Source organism: Drepanopeziza brunnea (genome assembly GCF_022702325.1).
Source record: "Drepanopeziza brunnea f. sp. 'multigermtubi' strain 214-2 chromosome Unknown ctg2, whole genome shotgun sequence".
NCBI classification, from domain to species: Eukaryota; Fungi; Ascomycota; class Leotiomycetes; order Helotiales; family Drepanopezizaceae; genus Drepanopeziza; species Drepanopeziza brunnea.
In genome coordinates this window covers 16250-41807 of record NW_027094065.1, presented here as the reverse complement: position 1 = coordinate 41807, position 25558 = coordinate 16250, and the positions used below count along the sequence as shown (strand labels likewise).

Here is a 25558-nt window from a genome sequence, read left to right as displayed (position 1 = left end):
TCGAGTTTGGAACTTATAAAGATTAGCAAGCCCAGAAAACCAACCCTATTCAGTTATACACACACACCCCTCCCTCCTTCCATCTTCGGAACCGCGCCCCAAACCCACTACCACCACCACCACCGCCATCTCCCCCTTCCGCATCCACCACCTCCCCTCCCATCCTCAAGCCGCCAACATCAACCAAGGGCACCAAACTCGGCCTCCCGTGCGCACACTGAAACGGGAACGCACACTCGGCCAACCTCGCCACCAAGATCTCGCACTGCGCTCGACTCAACTCATCGTTGAACATAATCGCGCTGCGGCAAGCTCGCGAGTTTAGCAGATCCAGTATCCCCTGGGGACAGTCATGGATCTTCTGCAGCCAGTTCTCGGAGGCAAGGGACGCGGCAGAGGATCTGCCCGCGTCGTGGACCTTGTGGACTTCGGCGCGGAGGAGGTCGATGAGGAGACGAGGGTCGAGTTTGCAGCGCTCTGAAATACCGGGAGGGAGTGAGTGGACTGTCAAGTGTTGGCAAAGGGATTCAGGCTCTAGCGAGGAGAAGCTGTAAAGGATTCCCCAGTTGGCGAAATGTGACTGGTGAGCGATGAGGAGCTGGATCTCCTTGGGTGATATCTCGAAGTGGAGGGGTTTGTCGAGGCAGCTAGAGAGGATACTGGATCCCGCAGACACTGCCGAATCTGATGATTCTGGGGTACAGAGTTCTTCCATCAGCGTCTCAACCCGGATCCGCTCATCTGCTGCGTGCTGATCCACCAACACCAGCATGTTGTCATCTCGCGACGGGAACGATCGTAATTTGACAAGAATGAACTTCACATCAACCTGGGAGACGACCTCGGCATTCTTCAGGGCTTCTTTCGATATCCGTCCCGCAATACCGGAAGCGGAATCTCTGAAAGCTCTGTCAATATCGAGTTGTGAACAGTGATGATGGCGGCCATGAAGGATTTTCTGCGTAGTGGTGCTGGCACCTTCGAAAGCCACGTGAGGTATTGAGGGTTCCGGTGGCTGGAATATGGGATTTTCCCAGTTCTTGAGGATTTCGCTAATCCAAAGACTCGGCTCGGCGCAACTGGAGGTCGGGGGTTTCGGCGGTAACAGAAGCCGCTTTGGGAAAGATCTGTCGCGAGAATTCGAGCTGTTGGGTTTCACGACCAGACCGGTGCGCTGGTTGACGAAGGACGTGACTTTGGTCACGGGATTGATATAAACGGCCATCTCATCACCAGCATCCTCATCAGCGCACACATCGCGTGATAGTGGAGGAGAAGCCCGCACAACTGATGATGATGACGGCGAGTGATGAGCTTCGGGGGTTCGGGCTGCGAGCACATGACTGAGCGCGAACGGGGCTCGAACGATCTTTCCCTCTTGGGACAAGAGGGTCGTCGCACCGGGGGCAGCGAGTGGGAGAGCAGTTGCCGGGCGGACGAACGGAACGTCTTCACCCATCTGTGCCGGCTCCGGCTCCGGCTCCGGAGGTTTCGGCCCCCGTGACCACGCCATGCCTCTCTTGACGATGGACCAGCGTGTCTGGTCCAGCCGAGACTCGGACGATGCCGCCGCCGTTGTCCCGTGTCGAAAGGAGGGCATCCGGACATTAGTACCGAGGGCATTGGAGTGGAACACAAACTGGCTCTTGCTCCTGCTCCTGCTCCTGCTCCTGCTCTTGCTCTTGCTCTTGCTCTTGCTCTTGCTTTCACGTCGGGGGGAACGCTCTGGCACTTGCACCTGCACCTGCTTCTCTGATCGATGATGAGCACAGAGTCCGGTTCGGGCCCCGGCTCCGGCTCCGGTTGCTGTGGGCCGGAAGTGATGTGTGGTGAGAAACGCCCGGACCGTAGCCTGCAGGAGCTCCATGATCATGCGCCCGCGCGGGCCCGTGTCGTCCAGGACATCACCACCGCGCATCGGGGGCGGCGATGCCTGTTCGTGGTCATGCAACTGGATATTAAGGCAGAACATCGGCCACCGGTCCACGCCTTTCTTCGCTCCTTTCAGCTCTCTGTTCGTGAAGCCTTGCCGCTCCATCGCGAGCTGGTCCAGTTCCGGTTCTCTGACCTCTCCTTCCACTCCGAATGCCGAGTGGGAGAACAGCCGGTTGATCTCGTCGTGGAAGACGTTCTGACCCGCCACCAACGGCTGGATCCCGAGAGATAGGAACTGGACCTGCTTGGTGGGTCCGGGGTCGAGCGAGAAGAGGCCCGCGATGCGCAGGGTGGGGGTTGATGCGCCCACGGGGACCCAGCGAGTGGGATCCGCCTCCCGGACGGAGATGAAGGCCGCCTGCGACAAGATGCGGCTGACCGACGACACCGAGAAGAATCTGTCCGACGTGAAGAGCGGGGAGGGTGGTCGGATGACCATCTTCGGATTGGATGATGATGGAGATATCACTGTCACAGTCACCGCAACCGCCCTCTCCCAAGGCAACAGGAGCGAGACCACATCGCGCTTGAGATCCGCCCACTCTTTAGCCGCAACCATCACCGCTCGCTGCTTCACCCGCACCGGCATGTTGCCAAAGAGATCGCGCACCACCACGCGCGTCCCATGATCCGGATGCGCGAGGTGCTGCTGGGCTGGGGCCGGTACCTGTCGCGCGACTACCGCGGACCGGTGCATCGTCAGGGCATTGTGCGAGCGATGCAGGTGATGATGAGATGTGATCGACACCACCGCCAGGGCCGCGACGGCCGCAAGGAACTGGCCACGGCCACCATGGAGTGGGCGCGGGTCCTGGTCCGGGGCATGGTTTAACTTGGACGAGTCTGTGAGATGGAAAGTCAGCAAGCAAGTACTGTCTGTCTCTTTGAGTGAGATATATATATATGAGTTTACTGAAAGATGGTTACAGTGTAGTTTGCCCAGGTGGCCGTCCGCGCCAAACTCGGATGGCAGGATGCCCAAGCCATCATCTTCGACCGAACACCCCCCACGGCCGTAGTCCAGGCATATCTCGATCTTCGTGGCTCCGGCATCCAGAGAGTTCTTGACCAGCTCCCGGACGACCCCGTTCAGACTCGTGACCGTGATGGAGGACTTGATCTGCGCCACCACATCGGGTGGTAAGGGCTGTATGGACATTGGGAAGAGGAAGCGAGTATATTGTAGTGTCGTGTAGTGTCGTGTAGTGTCATGTAGTGTACGGATGAATTCAAAGAGTCATTGCCCCGGGGGGAATGTTACAGTCGGATGTTTTCATTTTATCGCTTAGCTATAGAAAGGAGGGAAGGAGGAAAGGAAGGCAGAAATTAATCGTATGTGAAGCTCCAAATTCAGATATGTAAGTAGTATCACGCATAGAATATTTATTCATGCTGGGTACACAAGATGAAAATAAGTTTGATGCTGATGCTGATGTTGACCTTGACCTTGACCATGACCTTGATGTTGATGTTGATGTTGACTGGACTCTCACATTGCCGGGATCACGTGGTGTAGACGTAACATGACTAAGCAAGCGTTGCTACAACGCAACTTCGGACAAGGCTGTGTTCCTGATATTTCTTTGCCATCCCTCTTTCACCAACCCCCAATCCAATACAACCCATCCCAACCCATCCCATCCCAACCATCCTTAATCGCCCTCTCTCGCCATATGCGAATACCCTCACCTCAAGTCCCCTCGCCTGACCTCGAACCGTCAACTCAACTCCACTACCCGAACTTCTGCCTCCTCCAAGCCTTCACACACAATGGCCACGGCCGAGACAGCTGCAGCCACCTCGACAGCTCCGACTGCTCCCACACCACCACAATCACCAGGCACAGACAGCGGCAGACCTGGCCGCCGTCGTCCTTTCTCGACATGGATGAAGAAGCTCACCGGCTTCAAGAGTGGGTCCTCCGCGGCTGTCGTGCCCGCCAGCCCTAGCCAGCCCGTGAGCACGAAGCGCAACATCAAGTCGGCGTCGAAGAAACAGAAGCAGAAGCAGGCCAAGGCCTTTTCCAAGAATCACCCCTACCCCGAGTCGGGCATCGCAGTCGGCCGCAATGGCGGTGGCCCCAATGGCAGTTGCTCACTCTCGACGAGCCCGACCGGAAATTCGCTCAGTACCTCCTCAGTCGATCGCAGACGCTCTCCCCGGTCCTCCTTGGAAGGGCGTAATCCGCCGACAATTGACAGCAAGTCCGTCGCGCCGACCATCATGTCGACAGAGCAGGGCGCGCACTCGGATGCCGCGCCTTCGCACGCCGCGTCGTCCGGGCAGGGAACAAATGCGACACTGGGGTGTGGAGTGAGCTATGGAAGAAGTCCAGACAGCACCTTCTCCTCGCCTGCACCTTCCTTACGATCATTAACCACGACACTCACCACCATCCAATCCGCCACGCCGAACGGCGTCCCAGCTTCTCACAATAACCCCTATCACAACAGCAACAACCGCAACAGTCTGAACGCCAACAATACCCAGAGCATACACTTCTCCCACCAGTTTCCCGCGTCGCCTGCTCCTTCGGCCATTCCAGCCCACCTCGCGCCCTCGACCAGCGGCGGGCATCCTTCCACGTACCACACGGCGACCGCAAACAACCTCCTGACCGACAACGCCTCGATACTGACGCTGGCATCCTCCTCGAACAGACACAGACGTCGATCCATGGATACGGACGCGTCAGTTCGTGCGCTCGCCCCGTCCTCTATGTTTGGCGGGAGCCGAGAGAGTCTCCCTCTCAGTGTCCTGAGTTCCAATATTGATGCCTCAAGTGGAATCCCAGCGTCATCTCACCAAGCCCGAACCAACGTCGGAGCCTTCAACGACCGGGCGAGCATTTACTCGGCCACGGGTATAGCCCCGGCTCTCTCGAGCGAGCGGAACAGCTATTACGCGGGAAAGCAAGCCAACAATACGGACGGCGGCAGCATCAAGAGTGGGTTCCTTGGCCACGGTAGAACCGGGAGTGTGAGCGGGAGCATTGGTGGTATCGCTGGTTCGGCAAGCCCACTTGCCAGCAGCCCGAAAGAGGTTTCTGGACTCGCCCCGGAAAAGCCGAGCCGGCGCAACTCGGCATGGGGAGAAGGTGGGGAAGGGGAGAAGGTCGAGGCCAGCGACGCCGAGGTCACCCAGACCGAGACCGAGGCCGGCATGGCCACGGGCACGGAGAACGGAAAAGCATAGAAAATCTCGATGGTCTTGACATTTTTTTAAGGGAGCAGGAACAGGATTGGAATGACAGTGTCAGGCTTTGTGGCATTCGGGATGGCACCATGGAGGCGCAGGGCGGGTGCAGGCTTGTTGAAGATACCCCAACGCGACGATATGTTAGTTTTGCATTGCATTTGACGGGATGGTTCACACGGTCGAGTCGTGATCTGGACCACGTGGACCGGCAGCGTCTGGGAGGATTGCTGGGCATGTCTCCCCTTTTTTGTAGTAGTAGTACTAGTAGTAGTAGTACCGTAGGTGACCGACCCATGAAGGGTGCTGGCCCAAGCGCAGTATCGTTCGTATTTCCGGTCGATCAAACGAAGTCAAGCTTTCTCCTAATAATCAGCCCGAATTTGCATCAGTGTAGTAGTATTTACGTAGTACGTCGTACGTAGTACAGTATGATGGGACACTTGCTTCACCTGACTGTACAGAGTCATGGTCGGCTCGCTTAGGTGGGCCTTCTCAATGCCCTCTCACGATTAAGCGAGCGCTCGGCGGTCAGGGCACTGACTATTAATCTTGACTCTTCTGATGAAATTTCTTTTTTTATCGCATGTATTTTTGGCGGTAGATACTACTAGTAGTACTACCTACTAGTCCTACCGGTACCTGTACCGTCGTACTACTACTAGTACTTACTAGTATCTACTACTATACCGAGTTGTACTATATACGGTATAGGTACCTCATTGCCGGCCCGCCCGCACCCGCGGCAACTCTGAGCACGGTCGATATAAAAATCGGAGAAGCCGACTGAATATATTACGTAGTAGCCGTAGAGACATGGCAAAATGGACCTGACAAAATGGCGCGCAGAGCTGCTAATAACGTCTGATCTCTGCTTATCAACTGATCAGTGCGTTGACTGCGCAGAAGACCAATTGATCTCGAAGCTGTACCTACGCAGTCCTTATGGTGGAGCCACCATTGATACGTACAGGTCTGCAGGTCCTACATAGGTAGAGGGGAGGGATTCCGAAGCTGAGTTGACGCAAACCTGCGTAATACTACGTACTACGTAGCAATTGAGTTACCTCCGCAATTCGGTAACTCTGTTAAATCGCGCAAATAGAGTTATCGTACTGAGTTTTCTCCAGCCAAGCGAATACGTAGCAGTACGCAGTAGTATACTCGCGAGTGTTTTTCCAGAAGTCTGCGCCACGGAAAAAGAAGGTCGGTTAGACCGGGGAACGCAATCAACAGGAGAGATGAGATCTGACTCTGGACAATCAGTGGAGGAAGTGCCCCCAAGACGACTCCACTGCTCTCATGGTTTAGACTTCTGGAAAAACCGAGTGGAAAAAAATCCAAATCAAGATCAAGATCAAAAATCCAACGGTATCGCCATCACACTTTTGTGCCCTGGCAATCATATACTACGCTCGCTTGCCAGTTTCGTCGCTAGTAAAAATTCGTTATCACGGGAACTTCATTTGAACTCCGGGAAAATGCTTAGTAATAAAGTACAGGCATCGATCGGGCTATGGAGTCAGAATTCCCATGTCCACCACCACCACGATCTCTATTACATCATGACCTGGATAGCATGACGTAATGACTAGAAACTCAGAGACCCTCCTACAGTGGGAAAAGTATTAAGCTATTCGCGATTGTATTGAGTTTTGAGCGCGGTTACTCACTGCTACTACTATTGTTTGACGCGGGATGCGCGTTCCAGCGGAGGTTGGTGGTGGCCCTGGCCGTACTACCGTATTAAGCGAGGCCTTGAACACGTGATTCTACAGTACCGGTAGGTATCACCTTGCGAGTAACATTAATCCTCTGAAGTTACTACCGTACGAACTCCGTAGATTATGCTGCTGGGGACGGATCATGGCACGCATGCACACAGAGACCCATGCGGCCAGCATAGGTACGTAGTACCTAGGTACTACCTACTACCTACTTCTTCTGTCCCCATGTCGAAAATCATCCCAAAATTACTACTACAAGTACAGAGTAAAGTCCAATTTACTAAATTTAGGAGTCGCCCAACCATGCAGGGCGTTGCACGGTACCTAATCGCCTTCCCCAGTTCACCTAGATCAACCGTTGTTGGCATGGGGACAGATATGCTGGCCGCACGATACTGTAGCGGTATAGCGGTATAGCGGTATAGCGGAGGCAATCGACCAAGTTGAGGATATTCTACTACCGGTAATTTGACAGCAGGTCAGGGGCCAGGCCAAGAACCAAGTCCGCATCTACGTAGTACACCTAAACTACCTTTCCCACAGAGATAACACTGCCTTTAGGACTAGACAAAAGTTGGAAGGTCAGTAGTGCTCCCTACTATGCTATCTGAAACCGTCCACCTTCCGGACCCAGATCTTGGCTGTGGCGCCGACTTTATATTTGGGATCACTCGGTACGATTAGCCGATCCCCCAATCGCAATCACTCGAGACTCTACTGTAAGTACTATTAGTACTACTAGTACTACTAGTACTACCGGTACTAGTACTACTATTACTACTAGAACCTAGAGACTTGGAATGTCTAATCTCTGTTTATAGATCGATCGGTGCGTTGACTGCGCAGTGAGCTAGTAGTCCGTATGCTGGAGCCATAATTAATATATCTTTACCAATTACTATATATCTTTACCAATTACTATATAGTAGTAGTAGTAGTAGTAGTAGTAGTAGTAGTAGTAGTGGTAGTAGTAGTAGTAGTAATAGTAGTAGCAGCAGTAGGAGTAGCAGTACAGTAGTAGTAGCAGTACAGTAGTAGTAGCAGTACAGTAGTAGTAGTTGTAGTAGTAGCAGCAGTAGTAGTAGCAGTACAGTAGTCGTAGTAGTAGTTGTAGTAGCAGCAGTAGTAGTAGAAGTCACATACCAGCAGTGCGTGGATCTTGTGGAGTCAACAGCACCACCAGCCGTTTTGTCAAGCTTCGACGGATACGGGACCTACCCAACTCCGTACTATCCTCCGTGTTCGAAAGACGAAAGTACAATTCTGCAAGGGCTTGAACCCGGGCTTGAACCAATCAACTTAGAGCGATTCAGCCTTGAAAAGTATCTTGAAGCAAGTACAGTACAGCTAACTCCGACTTCGTCTGTGCAATAGAGTTGACAGGGCTCCTATGAGCCATTTACTAGTAAAAGCTACTACTGCACTACACCTACTGTACCGCTATGCGATTTATGGGCCAAAACTGGGTCCGTCTTTTATGTAGGGGGGATAGTCGAGTACCAGCTCCTGTTTTCTACTGTATAGGCGGCGTTCATTCCAAGACCTTTGCACGTCCTTCATCAGGCGATTCGGGGTCTTCTCTTGCCGCTTTCCGCTTCTTCTTTTCTGTCCCTTTTCCTCTCTTTCTTCTCTTTCGAACCGGCAAGGACCGTCGCCGCTCGCTACAAGCAAGGCACGTGAACTATTCGTCTCATCTAGCGCGCCTTAGTCATCGAGGAAACATACGGAGCTCTATTTCTTCCGGCCATTCCTACTTGCTCCGTAGGAACTTAACTTACGGACGACTTCACCTAATCAAACTCAACTCAACTCAACTCAACTCAACTCAACTCATCTCAACTCTCTTGACCTGGCCCGGCTGGCCCCCTATTTCTTCCCTGCCGTTTCGTGTCTATTTGGATCTTCATCTTACAATAGTAAGGACCTGGAAATTCTCGTATATGGCTTTGGAGCTCGGGTCTGGACCTGGACCTGGACCTGGACCGACCAAGATGCAACTTAGAGTAGCACCTCTTACTCTTTACCTACTACTTGGTTGAGCTTCTCTCTGCCCTACATGTTGGCCTTTTTTAACAGAGTTCAGCCAAGCCTGAAGGTGGCTCGAAAGTTCAAAGCTCCACTCTAAACCCCCTGGGTCCCTCCCTACCCTCAGGGGATAATTACTACTATTATGCCTGGGAGCTTGGGAAGTATAACGGGAAAACCAGGATCGCAATGATCTGGACAGTTGATTATCTCCATTTGACTCTACACCTAAATTTGGGATGACGTTCAACATGGGCACTGGTATGCCGGCCACACGAGGACCGCTGGCCGGCTGGCTGATCATCATTTAAGACTGGAGCCACGCCCGGAAAGTGGCATCGCCAGGTTAACATTCCTGCTATTATTCCTTCCCGTTCCTCTTCTTCCGACTCCGACTTCGTCCCCTTCAGCTTGTTTGGGGTGCTAATTTGAGGAACTGGGGCGGGTGACTGTAGTAAGTCGATCCTCCTTCTGTTTTGATTGTTGTTGTTCCTTTGCAAAGTAGCGAGGGCTGCTGTTCCTTGCTGTTGGAAAAGGTCGACAGGGAGATCATGGAACGAACGCTTCAGCTGCTTGGGCCTCTTCTATGTTTTCCTTCTGGTGACTACGATATGGGCTATTTGTCTCTGGACGGACATGATGATTGACGTAAAGTAGATCACTATTACTGTGCGTGCCGAACGGCTCCAGCTGCAAGATGCTGTTCCAACATCACCCACTATTCGCTCTTTTCGCTCTTCTGGTGTCGTTTTTCAGCATCGCATCTGCTAAAACGGTCGTCCACGACGAAACCTTCATCCCCGATGCCGTTCTACGCGTCACCGAGGCGGACACGACCCAGGCATGCTTGGCCGCAAAGCCCATCGTACTTGTCAACGGCACTTCTCCTGGACCTGCTCTGACGCTCAGGGCAGGCGAGGTGTACTGGATCAGAGTGTATAATGATATGCATAATCAAAACTTGACCATGGTATGCACAAATACGTTCTTCAGACATGCATCGACTTCCAGGTCGATGGTGTTTCCGGTCTCTCGGCTAATGTCAGTAACAAACAGCATTGGCATGGCCTCGCGATGACAACCTCTCCATTCAGCGACGGCACCCCCCTCGCGTCGCAATGGCCCATCCCACCCCAGAAGTTCTTCGACTACGAGCTTGGGATCCCGACGCACTCGGCCGGGACGTACTTCTATCACAGCCACGTCGGAATGCAGGCCATCTCCGCAACAGGCCCTCTCATTGTAGAGGACAAGCTCAAGGTGCCGTACTACTACGACGAGGAGCGCATCATCTTGCTGCAAGATGTCTTCGCGAAGGACGACCTTACACTGGAGAAAGGCTTGCTGGCCAACCCGCTCGTTTGGAGCGGCGAATCGGAAATGATTCTGGTGAATGGGAAGGGAGCAGGGACGGCGAACGGCAAGGTGTGCAATGGCACGTTGGCGTCGTTGGATGTGCAGCCCGGGAAGACATACAGGTTGCGCTTCATCGGAGGCACGGCTCTGACCTTCGCCTCCCTTGCGATCGAGGGCCACGACTTGACGATCATTGAGGTTGACGGGTACGTACTTTATCCCTTTCAAACCCCAGACTGTTTCTTCTGTAGACTCACGAAAGGAACAACAAAACAGTGCCTATACACAACCATACAACACTTCTTTTCTCCAACTCGGCAGCGGCCAGCGCTACAGCGTACTCCTGACCACGAAATCGGCCCCCGAGAAGAGCGCCTACTACATGCAAATCGAGTCTCGCGACAGACCGACCCTCACGCGCTCCTTTGCCGTCCTCAATTACGGCGTCCCCTCGCCGCCGACGATTTTCTACCCTCCTCCTTCCCCGCCCATCACACTGCCCGACACCGAGGTGGCGTTCCTCGACTACGATCTCGCCCCTCATCCCGATCACGAGCATCTGCGGATGCCTTGCGCGTCCGAAGTGACCCGCACCATCACGATGGTTATCCATCAGAGGTATGACGGCGTCGTCACCTGGGTCCAGAACTCGTTTCCCTGGCAAGAAACCTTCCCAAAGGAACCCTACCTCGTCTCCCTGTACAACGGGGACGTGTCGAACTTCCCTTCCATGGAGCGCGCCCTGGCGAACGGTGGCATCGACCCCGTGACGCGCACTTTCCCGGCGCAGATCGGGGAGGTCCTCGAGATCATCATCCAGAACACGGGCTCGGATAACAACACCGTGGACAGCCACCCGTACCACGCCCATGGTGGGCACTTTTGGGACCTCGGCATGGGGGACGGCGCGTACGACCAAGCGGCTAACGAGGCCAAGTGGGCTGCGGCGGCGGCCCGCGGCGCCTCGCCTATCCGCCGCGACACCAGTATGGTCCGCCGGTACAGCAACCGAGCGCCGAAAGACTCTCCGGCAGGGTGGCGCGCGTGGCGACTGCGCGTCACACAGCCCGGCGTGTGGATGTTGCACTGCCACATCCTGCCGCACATGGTGATGGGCATGCAGACTGTCTGGGTCCATGGTAACCGGTCCGAGGTGCTAAGGGACGTCCAGGACCCCGATGTGCAGGGCTACCTGAAATATGGTGGGGATGTCCTCGGCGATAGAAATTCGTGGCCCAGCGTGGTGGAGTTTCAGAGCGGGAAGACTTGGACAGATGGGCAGTAGAGAGTGAGAAGAAGGGAGTGTGGCGGGATAATAATAAATGGAGACACAAAAGGAAAGGGGCGTACATATGGGGATACCATGGGTTGTAAATGTCTGATATATCTTGTAATCTGTATATATATATATTTTGACTCTCTCTATCTGCATAGATCAGAATAAATAATCTTAACTTGTCCGCGCCGCTGAAATCAGATTGGATTCTTGTTGACCAAGCCTCTTTACCTTGAGGGCCGGGGCGCGGTTGTTTTGTGGCCCTCGCAGTGGCAGTCTGTGGCTGTGGCTATTTGGGCAACAGAGCCTGAACATTTGTTCCTGTTCGCTCAGTACGTGGACGACGGGCGTTGTGGTGGTTATCTATCTATTTTCTTGCTTACCAGGGGTCAGTTCGTGTACGCCACGACGAGAATCAATGGTTACTTATTCGTATTGTATCAACGTAATATTACACGCATACACACACACACACACACACACATAAACACACAGATGCAGAATAGGCAGACATTATTCCGGCCAGTCATTCATCCATCTATCCCATTTATCCCATCAAGAGAGAAGTCCGCCCAACCATACTTTTTCTTAATTTCCCCTACCCCGGATGACAGAACTAGAACTAGAACCAGACCCTGAGATCTTGACATGACCTGATCGATCTGTATATAACATTTACACGAAGAAGCGAACGAATGAGTGAGTGAGTGAGTGGGTGGGTGGGTGGGTGGGTGACCAAGATACATACATACCGCATCTCTCTCAGCCCACAACCAACCAGCACCTTCCCCAAGAAACAAACAAACAGATTTTCCCCCTTTCCGCACTTTTCCAAGTTCCAGTTCCAGTTCCCGTTCCAGCTCCAGTTTCATCATACACGCCATGCCACGCCAGAAGTCAATCTAGAACTGGAACTGCGTCCCGTCCGGGACACCCAGGAAGCTCGTGTCCATGAACCCCCCACCCTGTCCGAAACCACCGCCCATCCCGTCCTCGCCCGGTCCCAGGGCTCCGCCGCCGCTGCCGCCGCCTCCGCCGCCTTCTTCGCCGCCGCTGGTGCTCCCGCCACCCCCGGTGCCGTTCTGCAGCGCGAAGTTGAACGTCGAGTTCAGGTCTAGCCAGCTGAACGTTGCCCCGCTGCCGCTGCTGTTGTCCATGCCGCCCATGGTGGTCGTATCCGAGTACTGGCCCGGTTCCAGGTACTGCTGCTGCTGCTGCTGCTGCTGGTCGACTTCGTTCTGGGTCGCGGGGTTGTTGTTGAGGTGGTGGTGGTAGGAGGCGCTGTGGAGGCTTGGGTCGAAGTTGTCCGTCTCGAATTTCTGGGCCGCCGGCAGGAGGCTGCTGTGCGCAAGCCTGTTATCGAGGCTTTGTTTGTGCAGTGCGCCCGGGCCGCTCCTCTTGGGAGATTTGCGCCACAGCAGTTCAAGGAGACGCGCGTAGCGCGTGCCCATCTGGTTCGCCCCCACAGAGGAGGCTTGTAGGCGAGTGATTGTGGCTTTGATAGTCATGCGGACGGCTTCGCGCTCGTCCTCTTTCATAGAAGTTGTTGATCGGGCCTTCCGGAGCGCTGTTAGCCGGGGCTACCAAGGTTTATAGAAGGGAGGGGAGAGAATGGGAGGGACCCGGAGGGAAGAGAAGAGGATAGTTTATACCTTGTAGAGAAAAACCGCGCTGTAGATGATGAATAGGTAATAAGATGAAGGCATATGGCGGAGCGTTTGCGGATCAACGTCGTTATTGAATCGGCTGAGGAGGGAGGTGGCAGCATCGATGGCTTCGTAAATAAAGCGGGCATCTGGAGCTGTGGCGTCGATGAGCGGCACTGCTCGGTGAGGGTTGTGCTATTCAGCATGTCAGTAATCTTGAGTGTGGAACGCCCAGGAAGCAAGGGAAAGTGTTTTTTTTTTTGGGTCGCTACAAAACTCTTGAAAGTCATGAGTGCGGTAGACTGACCTGGCTGTCTCGTTGGTCGGTCAGGGCGCGAGAAATTGTTGCTTGGTAAGCAAAGGCGTTGACGTAGAGGCGTAAGTAATCAAAATTCAGTTGCAAGCTCGCCTTGATATACACAGGGCCTCATGGCAGTCAGTATGAGAGGTAATTTGCAATCATGGAAGCTTACAATGGATATTTCCCCACGTATCGTCCCATTTTCGGATGCTGAAGCGAAAGTCGTCCAAGTACTTGGCGTACCGGCCTTCCAACATCTCTTTCCAAGCATGGCCTTTTGAAGAGTACAGAATGTCATGCACGTTAGAAAAGATCTGTGTCAACTCCAGGTTCGCCTGGAAAAGCGAGCCGTAGTCCAAGTAGTGTTCGGAAGTTGGTCGTAGAGTTGGGAAGTCGCTAGCTCTCAGCCCGGACAAAGGACCGGGCCCACGAGCCCAGAAGCCCTTTCCAACACGAACCGAGACTTGACGGTCGCAAATATAGCAGGCAGCCCAGACCAGTCGTTTCCGATGGAATATGACGGGATCTTCCTGATTGTCGCTATTGAATGATGTCCGGTCGATTTCGAGGAAATAGCCCAGTCGGAGGGCTGTCCCAATGTACATCCAGGCGACCCGATCTTCTTCGCCGCGTCCGACAGTTGCTGCGACTTGAGGGCGGTGCGACACCCATTGAGAAAGCAGAAGAAGGGATTCGACCGCTTCGACGTCAGCATCAGCCCCAGCGAGGATGTTCGAGATTAGTAGCTGCATGTGATCGTAACAGACTTGATGAATTCGCTCGTCATCCTTTGATGCTACAGTCAAGATGGCCGAGAACAAATGGGGCTCGTAACGTGACAGCCACTGGAACCTGGATCTATCGAAGGTCTCTGTTGGGATTATTGGGAAGAATGGGTGAAAGAACTGCTCGTAACTTCGAAAAAAATTAGCTTGTCAGGAAGAAAACAAGGATGGCTGCGTGGGTGCGTACCTTTGGAACAGCTGGTATACCATCTCAGGACTCAACAAACCTTCTTGAATCGGCCGGTAATGCCATGTATCGATCATGGGCTGGGGTGGGTCGGGCCGGGGAACTGGCTGTCTCCTCTTGGCCTGTCCTGAAGGGTCATCACTTCTCGGGGAGTTCGAATCCTCAGCTCTGTCGGCGACTTGCGCGAGAATCTCGAGAGCATCGGATGGATTTTGGAGATCTGCTGAGGCGATGCCCTCGTGAGCTTTGCCAACCAGGCTGGTCGTTGACTCAAGCCGAGAACGATATGGTGGTTGAATTGTAGACGGACTCGGAATCTATCATTCATGAGCTTTGGGGTCTGGGGAGAGGGGGTATATCTCGAGTTATGATATAAAATACCACGTACCGGTGGATATTGAGAATGACTCGCAGTACTGGTCTCGCCACCATCAGCCGGCGGTGGCTGCCACACCGGACGGTTGTACTGTATAGGATTGGCTCCTGGGTGCGGCTGAAGCGGACCGGATCCGGATCCGGGACCGTATTGAACGGGCTCTGTGATCGGAGACTGGAAAGATGCACCCGCACCCGGGGGAGCAAAGGAGGAGGAGGAGGAGGAGAGAGGCTCCTCTCCTTCTACCGACCCATCCTCGGTCTTCGCCTTCTTCCTGACTCGGCGTCCTCCTCGGTGACTCTCGCCTAGCACACACTCTCTGTTTTCCCTTTGACATCGCCGGCAGGGCTGAAAAAGAAGAACATGTTAGCATGGCTTTCACGAACCGTCAGATGTACGTCGATCACGTGACGGTATTGGTAGGATATCTCTCTCATATGACCTGGTCGTCTCCTCCTGTCCCTGTGGAATGCGGACGGGCTGAATTCAAACTTACCGGCCTCCCTTGGTTTGGATCCAAATCGCATTTGCTCTTCCGGTTCCTGCAGTGCAAACAGGCGCGGTACGCGCGCATCGCGTCAAGCGCTTTACTGGCCTGGCCTCCATGCCCAGCACCGCCAGCACCTCCTCCACTGCCACCGGAAAATTGCACCTGCACGAGCGGACTGCTGTTCATAAGTGATGACAAATTATTCGGCGCGCTTGTTGCCGGCGGCAACGGATTTGACATGGCTGATGTCGCGACGGCAAATGACGGCAAGATACGAGCGGGCCTGCTGCACACGAGAGGCAATCAAGCTTCCGAGCCAGGTTTGGTTTGGTTTTGAGATCCCGAGGACCGAGGAGGAGAGTTCAGTAATTGTTTGTGCCGTTCACACAGATGATGCCGATATGACTCTGGCTCTGGATAGTGCAGCCTCGTGATGGGCGATGTGGTGATGAACGCGATCTTTGGATAGGATCTGTGGGGATTTGTTGATGATCGGCTTTTGTTAGCAAAACGCCGGTCTGGCGGGACACTATTGCCGGCTGCCGAACCGAAACCTATCACAACCCAAATCCGGGGACGAAAACTTACTACATTAATTGATTACGAGGGCTATGGTAATTTTCCGAATTTTGGATTTTTTTTCATGGAAGTCTTTAAAAAAAAACAATCGCTTGCTTGGCCGATCGATTGAATGCCAGCGCTTATTAGATGATAATATAAAAACGAGCTGAATAATAAGCAAGTCTGAATATCAAGGGCAGCAGCCAATACTATTGACGAGGCCAAGGCTAGATCTGGACTGGCAAGAATGCTGATCGTAGAATCATATTCTTCAATTAAGTCAGGCTCTTCGTTAGCTACTTCTTGGATGCATTCTAATACAGCCTTTAAGTTAGTTAATCTTTTAACTTTGCCATCTCGTCTGTGATATTCCTAACGTAGCAGCTGTTATTCGATCGTCTCTCCACGATAAAGCCCAAGAAGCAGTATCCCGAGACTGATAAGTGCTCATTTGAAATTTTCGTAGTCTGTATAATTAAATTCGATTCAATTCAATAATTTTGTTTTAGCTCGTTCTTTTCTATTATGCGATTATCGAGGTATTTAACAACTTTGCTGCTGTCTTTTTGAAGTCTTACGAAACGCATGGCCGATCTGTAAAAAGACCAAGATTATTGCGAAGAAAGATGGTATTTTTTATAAGAAGGTAATAGTCAGTGCGCTGACTTTTACCTGCGGGTGTCACGGTACGAGAGCAAGGTCTTCGAATAAGATCTAAATTGTGTACGAAGGATGGAAGAGATACTAAGGTACAAGAGGAGATAAGTCTATTATAGGGGTCCGTGCGTTCCTCAGCCTTAGCATTTCTTGGCTGAATTGTTTGTTTCTTTCCTTCACATATAATCCCTTCTATTCTTTTCTTCGTGCGTCCTTTCGTAAAAAATATTCAAACAATTAAAAGAGTTTGTGAGCAGCAGTAAGCTTTGCTTTGATAGGTTTTGTGACGACACGCCAGGTCTCTTGGACGCACCTTACATGCGCCAAGCTACTTCCCTCCTTTTTTCCTTCGTATTCTTCGTATTCTTCGTATTCTCTTATTCCCCGCTTTTGACTTATAAACTATGGTTCACGAGTCCTTAGCGCTCTTACTTTCGTATATATAGACCTCAGCTACTTTCGACCTTTATACTCGGTAGTTGTTGATTCTAAGTTATTACTTTGAGATTCTCTTAAGCTCTTATATGAACTCTTGCGCTCTCGTAAGTTCTTTTAAGTAATCGCTTAAGGTCGTTATATTATTAACAACTACTTTACTCCGCCGGGAACGGCTTCAATAATATTCTTCTTCTTTAAAATTCTTTAATAATTGAACGTCAAAACACTTAGACGACTTTAACGGTCACGAAAAGGCTTATTTTAAATATAACTTAAAAGATAGCACTTATATAATATAACAACTTTCGCTTCGCGAGCAAAATCCTTCGCACACCTTTTAAAGCTGCTTTAGCAGCTCCTTCTTCTTCTTTTACGGCTTAACTAGCAGTTCTTTCTACTTAAAAAAAAGCTACTAATAAGCAAAACGATGAAGATGATCTTTCAGCTTTTATTAACTTCGAAGAAGCTTTGGCTTAATACTAAGCTCTTTTCTAGTCTTAACGAAAGGCCGCTAAGCTTAAGAAGCTTTTCGCAAATATAAAAACCCGCAACGAAGAGCTCGATAAAAGCGCTAGCGAATAAAAAACCTTCGCTAAAAAAGCTAAAAAAGAAGCCCGTCGAGCTCGAAAAGAACTAAACCAGCTTTAAGCGGTCTTGCTAATTACGAAACGCTCGTCAAAGCTTCTTTAAGTATCCTTCGAAGATAATTCTAAAAGCAAAGAGCTATACAAGCCCTCGGTCTTTTAAACCATTCCTTTTACTTATAAAACCGCTAACCTTCGCCGCCTTTTCGCCGACGACGATAACGAACCACTTTTTTTTTATAAGCCAACTAACTTTCGCATTTTAATTAAGTTCAACACCTTTAGAGCTTCTTCTTTAGCTTCTTAAGGTCGCGCTCGTATCGAGCGGATCCTTAACGTTAAATAAAAGCTCTTAAACGGTGTAAGCTACCGAACACGCTATTAATAAGCTCGCGTTTTCGATAACTTAAAAGCTTTCGATAAATACTTTTTTACAAAACGCTAACGTAAGAACTACGTCCTTGACCAAACCGAAAGAACAGCTTACTTATTCTTAGCCCTTTTAGTTATAAATCGTAGCAACTTCGTAACCGCTTCGGAACTCGTTTAAATCGCTTTCGAGTTTTTAAACGACTTCGTTAAGAAAGCTAAAGCGTTAATTGAGTTCGAAAAACTTTATATAAAGCTTAACTAGCAATTTTAAGACTTTTACTTTGTTTTCTCAAAGCTTACCGCTACCGCCGAAATCAAAGACGAAGACCGATTACGTAAAGCTTTGCGTTTTAAAATCATTAAGACGCTGCGCGATTAGTTTTATTTAGAATTTGCTAAGACTATAACTTTTAAAGACTTTTAAACCGCCGTTTAATAATTAGCTGCTAGCTAATACGCGTCTGCAAAGCTTTACGATGCTCCGCAAGTTAAGTATAACACTTAATTCGCGAAGAGCTCTTATAATAAAGCTCGTAACGAATCCCGCTCGGCTTAAAAAGCAGCGGTTAAGCAAATCGCTTATTACAAGAACCGTTAAAATAGCTTAGCTCCCGTCTCTTTTTTTACTTCTTAACGCTAAACCTTTAACAGCTTTAACGTTAATACAAATCGATCTAATCGATTTAATAAATTCTCTTTTTTTAGAAACGCTTTTAAGTTAGCAATCAAAACTTTTAAATCGTCTTGCAAAAACTCGAATACGCCGAAGCTCTTTCGCTACTACTTAATCAACGAAATAAAATACGGCGCTAAACTTGAATACGGCCTTTATTCGGATGATTCGGACGATAAGCTTTACTCCGACGCTTTTAAAGATTACTAAGAGCTCTTTTTTGCTGACTCCGACGCTTTCGATAATAAAAGAAACGTCGAAGCTTAAGCAAAGCCTTTTTCTTAAGCTAGCTTCGAGATATGCGATACCTCGACCTTACGAAACTCTTTAATAATAAAGCCATAATTATACTCGTCACTTTTATTAAGAATAGCCTTTCGTACAAGGTATTTGCTTTGCTCGACTTAAAAGCTAATAAGTACGCGCTAATTGACTTAGCGCTACTTAAATCACTTTCTTTTTTTTTTTAAACTTTTAATTCAACTTTTCTCGGTTTTATTCTTTATTAAATTATATAATAGAGCTCGTAAAGCTATTATCTTACATTTTGCACTTCTTAACCTTACGGTTAATAAGCGCGTTTAATCTTTTATTCTCTTTTTTATTATTAACTTTAAAAATTATAGCGTAATCTTCGGACGAGCATAGCTAGCTAAGCATTAGATTCTCTTTAATTGCGCTCGCCGCAAGCTTTATTAGCTTCGTTTTAACCTTCCGACCGCTATTTACGCTAAACTTATTAAGATTATATACTTTAATTAGCGTAAAGTAAACGCTCGTTATTAATACGACGTTAATAAGCGTGATCGAGCTTTAGACCGCTTTTAGAAAGCTTACGACGCTAATTCACTCGTGAATTATAGTTCACAAGCGGATCAAGCAGCAACGATAATCGCAAAATCACTTTTTTTTTTTTAGAATCGTCTTTTTTTTTTTTAAAATCGTCTTTTTTCCGCTTCTTCTTTTAAGATCGTTAAACCCTTTTCTTTTATTCACCTTTTTATAAAGCCGTTATTCTTTCGCTTTACGAAAAACACTTTTTTTAAAGATTACGTTAAATTAATATCTTAAATAAACCGTAAGCTTATATCAACCGACATCGCTTTCGTAGAACCTCTTTTACTTGCTAAACGCTTTCGCTAAACATTTAAGCATAAAATCAATAGAAACTTTAAAATCAACGGCGTTTTCGAATACGCTTTTTATATAATCGCTCGCTAAAAAGACGTAAAACTGTTTTTTACGTCTTTTTACGAGCTCGATTGCTTGATCTTCGAGCGTTAAACGATTGCTTTTACTTAAGCTAACTATTAAGCAGCGCTAATACGCTTTATTAACGGCTTTATTTTTGCTATTAACTTTACAGCGGAACTATTAAAGCTTATTAACGACCTTTTTATCTTTTTTAAATACTCCGATTATATATACGTATTCTTTAAGGCCGCTAGCAACGTGCTAGCATTATATAAGCCTTACGATTATAAAATCGAGCTTCTCGAAAGAAAGGAAAAGGCGCTTCGGTACTTACTATTATATAAAATATCGATCTTCGAGTTAAAGCTTATTAAAGCTTACTTTATCGACAATCTTAACAAAAGTTTTATCGAACTTTTAATAGCGCTATTTGCAGCTCTAGTCTTGTTTACTAAGAAGCAAGACGGTTCTTTTCGCTTTTATATTAACTTTCGCGCGTTAAACAACTTTACTCGTAAAGATCGATATCCTTTTCTTTTAATCGATAAGACTTTCGCACGTCTTTTAAAAGCTAAGATCTTTACAAAACTCGATATTCGGCAAGCCTTTTACAAAATACGGATAGACTTAGCTTTAAAAAAGCTTATAATATTCAGAATACGCTACGGTGCTTATAAGTGCAAGGTTCTTTTATTCGGACTAACTAATAGACTCGCTATTTATTAACGCTATATAAATAACTTCTTCTTCGACTTTTTAAATATCTTTTATACGGTATATTTAAACGATATCTTGATCTACTCTTCCGACTTTTTAAAGCACGCTTATTACGTCCGTTAAGTTCTTTAACGATTCGACGACGCTAGCTTTTAAGCTGATATTAAAAAATGCGAATTCAATATTATTAAAGTAAAATATTTAAGCTTTATTATCTTTATCGAAAGCTTAAAAGTAGATCTAAATAAAACGTCGATAATAAAGCATTAAGCGCTTTTCATAATCGTTAAAAGCGTTTAAAGCTTCTTTAGATTTTATAACTTTTACCGCCGATTTATTCGAGATTACGGCGTAATCGTAAAGCTTTTAATGCACTTGATTAAAGCTAACGTTCTTTTTTTATTTAATTCTTAATGTTAAAGAAGCTTCGACCTTTTAAAGCTCACTTTAACTATTGCGCTAATCTTATAGTATTATAATTAAAACTTCTTTTATATATTAAAAATTAACGCTTCCGACGGCGTAATCGCTTTAATCTTCTTTTAAAAGCATAGTTCCGATTAGCTATTAATCGCTTACTACTTTAAAATTATAGCTTTCGCTAAGCTCAATTACGTCGTTTACGATAAAAAGATGCTAGCTATTATACGCTTTTTTAATAACTTCTGCGCCGAACTCGTCGGCTCTTTTTACTAAGTTTAAGTAATCATCGATTATAAAGCTTTAAAGTACTTTATAACTTTTAAGACCTTTAACGCTCGTTAAGCACGCTAAATAAAGCTCTTTTTCGATTACAACTTTATTATTACGTATAAACTAAGTAAAGACAACCCGCTAGTTGACGCGCTAATACGTCGCACCGAAAAGCTCTTTTTTTAAAATAGCTTTAAGCGCACTTAACGCTTGCAAACGCTGCTCCGCGCTAATAACGTTAATCTACGACTTTTGATCGAAGAGCTACGTTAACTTACGCTTTCGAAGACCGCCGTTATTATCGAGAAAATCGCGGAGCTCTTACCGATATTCCGAGTTATTAATTAAGTCTTAAAAGCTAATCAAACCGCTTTTAGTCTTATAACACTTCGAATTTAAGCTTTTAGAGTTGAGTCCTTACTCGTAAACTACGGTTTACGAGTTAAACTTATTATAAAAAGCGACTTGCTGTTTTATAACGGCCGTTTATTAATTCTCGAAGTTTAAAATTTGCGCTCGTTACTCGTTTAAAAAGTCTACAACTAAGTATTTACAACACACTTTAGCTTTCGTAAAACTTATAAGCTCTTTGCAGTATAATACTATTAGCACGGTATAGCTAGATTCGTTAATTAGTATTGCCGCAACTATTACGCTTGCAAACGAGCTTTAATGCTTCGCGATAAGAAATTTAATTTGCTTTAACTTTTCCCGATCTTTTCGCGCTTTTAAAAGCACGTTATTATAGACTTTTGTAGCTTTAATAAAGATAAACACGATTACGATAACGTCTTTATAATGATCGACCGCTTCTTTAAGTAAGCAATCTCGATCTTTTATTATAAATCTATCGACGCTAAAAGCTTCGCTAAGCTTTATATCTATTACATCTATAAGTATTTTAAAGCTTTTTTAATATTGACTTTTAATAAAAGACTTTAATACTAGTCCGAGTTTTAAAAAGAATTTAATAAGATCTTCGGCATTAAACTAACTTTTAATACCGCCGCATACTTTAAGACTAACGGTTAAACCGAAATTTACAATTAATACTTGCAAAAGCGCTTCCGTTCTTTCGTAAGCTATTATTAAGACGATTAAAGTGAGTTCTTTCTTATAATAGACTTCGCTTAATTAACGCTTTTTTACGACTTTTTTAGCGATCTTTTTTTTTTTAAAGTAATTCACGGCTACGCTCTTCGAACTATTTAAAATTAAAGCTTAAAACGATTTAACGACTAAACCCTTTCTCGCAAGCTTAATTAAAACGAAGCTCGCGCTTACGCTAACCGCTATTTCGAAGCTTAAAACTTCGTTAAAAAGCATTTTTAACGCGCTTAAGACCGCATAATTAAATAAGCTAATAAATTAAAGCGCTCGATTAACTTCGACGTTAATAATAAAGTTTAATTAAATATGCGCTCGTTCTTTACTTCTCGACCGTTAAAAAAGCTCGATAACTCGACGAACGGACTGTTCGAAGTTATCGACAACGTTTATAGCAGCTTTAAACTTAAGCTTTTCGAATTAATAAAAGTTCACTTAATCTTTTACTTCGAACGGCTACGAAAAGCTTTTAATAACTTTACTTTCGAGCAAATCATTCTTAAACTTGACTTAATTAATATTATTAACGAACTTAAGTACAAAGTAAAAAACATCTTAGCCGTACGCTAAATTAAAAAGCACTTTAAGTACTGCGCTTCTTAGCTCGGCCGCGATATTGACTTTATTTAATACTCCGCTTCCGACTTTATATACGCTCTTTTTAAAGTACGTGACTTCTACTTAAAATATAAAAAGCTTTTCGGTCTTTTCGCGAAGCTTTTCGAATAGATTAAAACTTATTCGGACGGTATTAATAATTACGATTACTTAAATAGTAATAAAGCAATAAATAAACGCTTAAAGACGAGCTTTTTTCGGACGGGAAAGTAGTATAACGATACGCTAAGTCTTTTAAACGCACTTTATATGCGTTAAGCTACTTTTTTTCTTTTTTTTTTCGTATTCTTCGTATTCTTCGTATTCTCTTATTCCCCGCTTTTGACTTATAAACCATAGTTCACGAGTCCTTAGCGCTTTTACTTTCGTGTATATAAACCTCAGCTACCTTCGACTTTTACACTCGGTAATTGTTGATTCTAAGTCATTACTTTGAGATTCTCTTAAGCTCTTATATGAACCTTTGCGCTCTCGTAAGTTCCTTCAAGTAATCGCTTAAGGTCGTCACAGGTTTTAGCTTTTTTAAGAAACGTTTTTCGAACTTTAAGATAAAGGAACGCGCATTAATCATATAAGAAAAGGGTTCTTAAGTTTTATCTTCCGGGTTATACCTTCTTTATAAGATTAAGTATTAGAAACCTTTAGCTTTAGTTCTTTTTAAGTCGATAATAGCTTTTACCGCTTATAGCTTTTCACTATTTGCATCGATAGCAATAAGAAGTAGAAAAGGGTTCCGTTAGCCTAGTAAAGGGTCGGTAAGAGCGAAGCGAAGAAAGTTAATATAAAAGCTATCATTTAGCTTATCGTGCTTAAAAAGTAAGTCTAAGCGGTAAGTATAAAAGCTTAACACTTCTTTGATCTTATAGCGATCGAAGAACTTATAATCAAACTTCTTGATAAGTTTATTAATCTTAATGTTACGAAAGTCAAGGAAAACCTCGTCTTTAACTCGGTAAGCGAAGGCTAAAGATCTAGTCTTATTAGCTGCGAATTTTTAATTTGCTTAAGTCGAAATGAAATTCGTCTTAAAAAAAGCAAGGATTTGTTTTATTTTATTTACGAAAGCTATGCTTGCTTTATTTCTTGCTTTGATTATAGAAATAATAATAAGTTCGAAAGAGCGAAGAGGTCTAAAACTAACTCGAAGATAGAAACCGGTATTAGCGAAAAAGAAAGACATTTGAGTAAAAGCATTTATTACGTTATTTGCTAAGAACTTAGTTATTAATAGCTATATAGCTTAATCGTTTTAAGTATAATCGGTGTATTATTTAATAAAGTGCTTGAATTAAGCGTTGAAAATTTCCGTTTAATCGTTTGTTTCGAAGTAGAAAGATATAGAAAGGTTAAGTTTGATCTTTAGTTTAAAGCACACGGCTCTTTAAAATTCGAAAACGAATAAAGAACTTTTGTTAGACATAATAGTATTAAAGAAGCTATGCAAGCGCTATACGTTATTAAAGAACAATTGAGCTAGTTCTATAGCTTTTAGTTTAGTATAACAAGCAATAAGATAGCGTCTTTTAAAAAAGCGATCGATTACGATCATAACGCAGTCGTAATTATTGCTAAAAGGTAAAAGGCCGATAAAATCGATTGAAAAGTAGCGCTAACGTTAATCAAAGAAGAAAAAGGGTTTGAAAGTGCTTTAATAGCGAAGTCGAGAGATAGTATTGCGAAAGCAGCTATTATAATTACGAACGAATCGAGCGCAAGATATGCTAACGTTAAGCTATTAGTAGTCTCGAGATATTACTTCGTATAAAGCGTTCTTGCTTAAGTAGCTTGATTCGCAAGAGTCGTAAGCGGATTGTAAAAGGAAAGTGCGCAATTCGATGTTTAAAACGTATAATCGTCTTCGAAAGAATAACCGATCGTCGCGCAAAATACATTCGGAAAAAGCGATGTCTTTAAAATAAAGGATTCTTTTTTCTTTAGTTATCTTTTTGCTAATAGTCTTGTATTATTTATCTAATTTATAACTTTCTTTTAAGAGTCGCATGATCTTTAAGTTTTAAGATTCGTTTTTTATTTCGTTTAAGTAAAAAGCTATCTCGGTTTAAACTTTAACGGAAGTAAGTTCGAAAGAAAAATCGAGTAAAGCGAAATTAACTCGTAAAAGGTTCAAAGCAATATCGAAGATTAATTGTAACTCCGATATAACTTATAAGTTTAAGTTGTTTTTTAAAAAGAAAGCTCGATTTTAATAAGTATAACGAAGATCGGAATCATCTTAAAAGAGGTCTTGTAAGCGGCGTGTAAAAGAATCGGGTTTCCGGCCGTCTTTGCTAAGTTTAAATTTAATAATAAAATCGAATTCGAAAAAGAATTCGCTTTATCGAATTTAGCGACGTATAAGTTGTTTTGTAATTATAAAGTATTCGAAATTGCGATAATCAATTAAGACGTATATAAAAAAAAAAGAACTCGTAAAGTCGAAGCGCTAACTTTCGAAAGCACGAATTATAGCGAAGAGTTCTTTATCGTAGATCTCGTAATTATATTCCGCAAAATCGTATTTTCGAGATATAAAAGCTACGAAATAAAGCTCTTTTTTATTATCTTTTTAAAAAAGAATTGCAAAAGAGACGTAATCAAAAGCGTTCGTTTTCAATTAAATTTCTCGTTCGAAATTAAATTAAAAA

General features: G+C 46.1%; 5 protein-coding genes across 5 annotated transcripts; 3 read left to right on the top strand and 2 right to left on the bottom strand.

Moving 5' to 3' along the window:
- Positions 1-49: 49 nt before the first annotated feature.
- On the bottom strand, positions 50-3094 carry L3040_001203 (uncharacterized protein; the record flags this gene model as incomplete). The annotated part of the gene is made up of 2 exons (XM_066156657.1): positions 50-2778; positions 2863-3094. 2 exons carry the CDS (start codon positions 3092-3094, stop codon positions 50-52), a joined length of 2961 nt encoding a protein of 986 aa, XP_066012689.1.
- Positions 3095-3705: 611 nt separating this feature from the next.
- On the top strand, positions 3706-5130 carry L3040_001202 (uncharacterized protein; the record flags this gene model as incomplete). Its single annotated transcript, XM_007292763.2, has 1 exon — positions 3706-5130. One exon carries the CDS (start codon positions 3706-3708, stop codon positions 5128-5130), a length of 1425 nt encoding a protein of 474 aa, XP_007292825.2.
- A 3718-nt stretch (positions 5131-8848) lies between these two features.
- L3040_001201 (uncharacterized protein) lies at positions 8849-9125 on the top strand (the record flags this gene model as incomplete). The annotated part of the gene is made up of 2 exons (XM_066156656.1): positions 8849-8891; positions 8941-9125. 2 exons carry the CDS (start codon positions 8849-8851, stop codon positions 9123-9125), a joined length of 228 nt encoding a protein of 75 aa, XP_066012688.1.
- A 454-nt stretch (positions 9126-9579) lies between these two features.
- Positions 9580-11523, top strand: L3040_001200 (uncharacterized protein; the record flags this gene model as incomplete). Its single annotated transcript, XM_007292762.2, has 3 exons — positions 9580-9852; positions 9939-10444; positions 10515-11523. 3 exons carry the CDS (start codon positions 9580-9582, stop codon positions 11521-11523), a joined length of 1788 nt encoding a protein of 595 aa, XP_007292824.2.
- An 893-nt stretch (positions 11524-12416) lies between these two features.
- L3040_001199 (uncharacterized protein) lies at positions 12417-15539 on the bottom strand (the record flags this gene model as incomplete). Its single annotated transcript, XM_007292760.2, has 7 exons — positions 12417-13070; positions 13167-13355; positions 13468-13586; positions 13634-14376; positions 14434-14750; positions 14822-15157; positions 15306-15539. 7 exons carry the CDS (start codon positions 15537-15539, stop codon positions 12417-12419), a joined length of 2592 nt encoding a protein of 863 aa, XP_007292822.2.
- Between the last annotated feature and the right edge of the window lie 10019 nt (positions 15540-25558).